The sequence below is a fragment of the Platalea leucorodia genome, assembly GCF_965183815.1.
Source record: "Platalea leucorodia genome assembly, chromosome: 2".
NCBI lineage: Eukaryota > Metazoa > Chordata > Aves > Pelecaniformes > Threskiornithidae > Platalea > Platalea leucorodia.
The window spans coordinates 56,519,720-56,521,869 of record NC_138824.1 but is presented as its reverse complement, the minus strand read 5'-3'; the positions used below and the strand labels follow the sequence as shown (position 1 = coordinate 56,521,869).

The following is a 2,150-nucleotide window of genomic DNA, read 5'->3' as shown; positions in this document are numbered from 1 at the left end:
TCCTCCTCCGCCGCCGCCTCCGCCTCCCTCCGCCCCCCGCCGCTCCCGCCCGCCCCGCCGCCCCTCCGAGTCGGCGGCCAAGAAAACCCAGAGAGACCTGGCGGCTGCCGGAGAAGGGGGAGCGGCGCGGCAGGCGGAGCGCCCCGCAGCCCGCCCGAAACTTGGCGAAGTTTGTCCGGCGGCGGGAACGGGGAGGCCGCGGCGCCCGGCGGCCGCTTGCGACCGGCGGCCGGCGAGTATGTGCGAGGAGCGGGCGGCTCGCCGCGCCCCCCCGGGCGGAGCGGGGCGGCTGTGAGCGGGGCGGCCCGCGCCCCCGGGGCCTCCCCGCAGCGCCCCAGCCGCCCCGGCCCCCGTCCCGCCCGGCCCCGCACCGCGCCGCGCCGCGGCGGGCTGCCCCCCGAGCTCCGCGGGCGGCGATGGCTCCGGGCGGGCTCTGACCGCCGCCCCGTCCGGGGCTCGCCGCCGCACCGGAGGCCGCCGAGGAGCACCGCGCCCGCAGCGAAGCGAGGACCCCCGCTCCGCCCCGCGCCGCTCGCCCTCGCCATCGAGACTTCCCTGCCGTCCCGCCTGGACGCCGGCCGCCGCCGCCCGCGGGGAGCCCCGAGGAAGAGCCCTGGCCCGGAGGCCGGCAGCGCGGAGAGAGGCTCCGCGGCCCAGGCGGGGAGCGGCGCCCGTCCCGCCCGCCGCAGCGCCCTGACGGGGAGGCGCCGCCGCCCCGCACCCGCCGGAGCCGCAGCCGCAGCCGGTGCCGCCGCGCCGGGGCACCCGCCGAGATTGCTTTTGGAGGAGCGGAGCGCGGCGGGGGCGAGGAGGAGGAGGAGGAGGCGGGAGAGGCGCCCGGAGGAGGCGGCCGCCAGCGCGGGGCGGGCGGCGGCTCGCCGGGGCGGCGGGGGGACACCATGTCCAAGCCGGTGGATCACGTCAAGAGGCCGATGAACGCCTTCATGGTGTGGTCGCGGGCGCAGCGGCGGAAGATGGCCCAGGAGAACCCCAAGATGCACAACTCGGAGATCAGCAAGCGCCTGGGCGCCGAGTGGAAGCTGCTGACCGAGTCGGAGAAGCGGCCCTTCATCGACGAGGCCAAGCGGCTGCGGGCCATGCACATGAAGGAGCACCCCGACTACAAGTACCGGCCCCGGCGGAAGCCCAAGACGCTGCTCAAGAAGGACAAGTTCGCCTTCCCCGTGCCCTACGGGCTGGGCGGCGTGGCGGACCACGAGCACCCGCACGGGCTGAAGGCGGGCGGGCTGCACGGCGGCGCGGCCGGCGGGCTGGTGCCCGAGTCGCTGCTGGCCAACCCCGAGAAGGCGGCGGCCGCCGCCGCCGCCGCCGCCGCCCGCGTCTTCTTCCCCCAGTCGGCCGCCGCCGCCGCCGCCGCCGCCGCGGCCGCCGCCGCCAGCAGCCCCTACTCCCTGCTGGACCTGGGCTCCAAAATGGCCGAGATCTCCTCGTCCTCCTCGTCCTCGGGCTCGGGGCTGCCCTACGCCTCCTCCCTGGGCTACCCCGGCGCCGGCGGGGCGGGCGCCTTCCACGGGGCCGCCGCCGCCGCCGCCGCCGCCGCGGCCGCCGCCGGGGGGCACACGCACTCGCACCCGTCGCCCGGTAACCCGGGCTACATGATCCCCTGCAACTGCAGCGCCTGGCCCGGCCCGGGGCTGCAGCCGCCGCTGGCTTACATCCTCCTGCCGGGCATGGGCAAGCCCCAGCTGGACCCTTACCCCGCAGCCTACGCCGCGGCCCTATGACCCGCGGCCGGAGGATGCCGGCGCAGAGCCCCGGCGCCCGCCTGGATGGGTGCCGGTGCATACGAACGGCCGGGGAGGGGGCGAGCCGCCGCCGGGGCCGCGGGGGGAACGGGGGCCGGGGCCGGGGCGGACGGCGGGGAGCGCAGGGGCCGCCGCCGACCTGTTGCGCGTCGCCCCGCGTAGAGCTTGTGTGTGTTGCATGCGGTCTTTGCAGATAGCCGAGCTGAAAAAGAAGAGAAAAAAAAAAAAGGAAAAAAAAAAAGAAGAAAAAAAAAAAGCAACCGCCCCGCCCTGCCCCCAGAAGTGCTTATTCGGGACAGACACGGGGAGCTCCGTCCCTCCTCGCCGCGCTGCTCTTTCTTCGGCCGCGGGCTCTCCCCTCCCTCCCGCCGCCCCCCACGCCCC

The 2,150-nt window shown here is 77.0% G+C and overlaps 1 protein-coding gene across 1 annotated transcript; it reads left to right on the top strand.

The window, feature by feature from the left end:
• Window positions 1-899: 899 nt before the first annotated feature.
• On the top strand, window positions 900-1,745 carry SOX21 (SRY-box transcription factor 21; the record flags this gene model as incomplete). Its single annotated transcript, XM_082337861.1, has 1 exon — window positions 900-1,745. One exon carries the CDS (start codon window positions 900-902, stop codon window positions 1,743-1,745), a length of 846 nt encoding a protein of 281 aa, XP_082193987.1.
• Window positions 1,746-2,150: the final 405 nt, after the last annotated feature.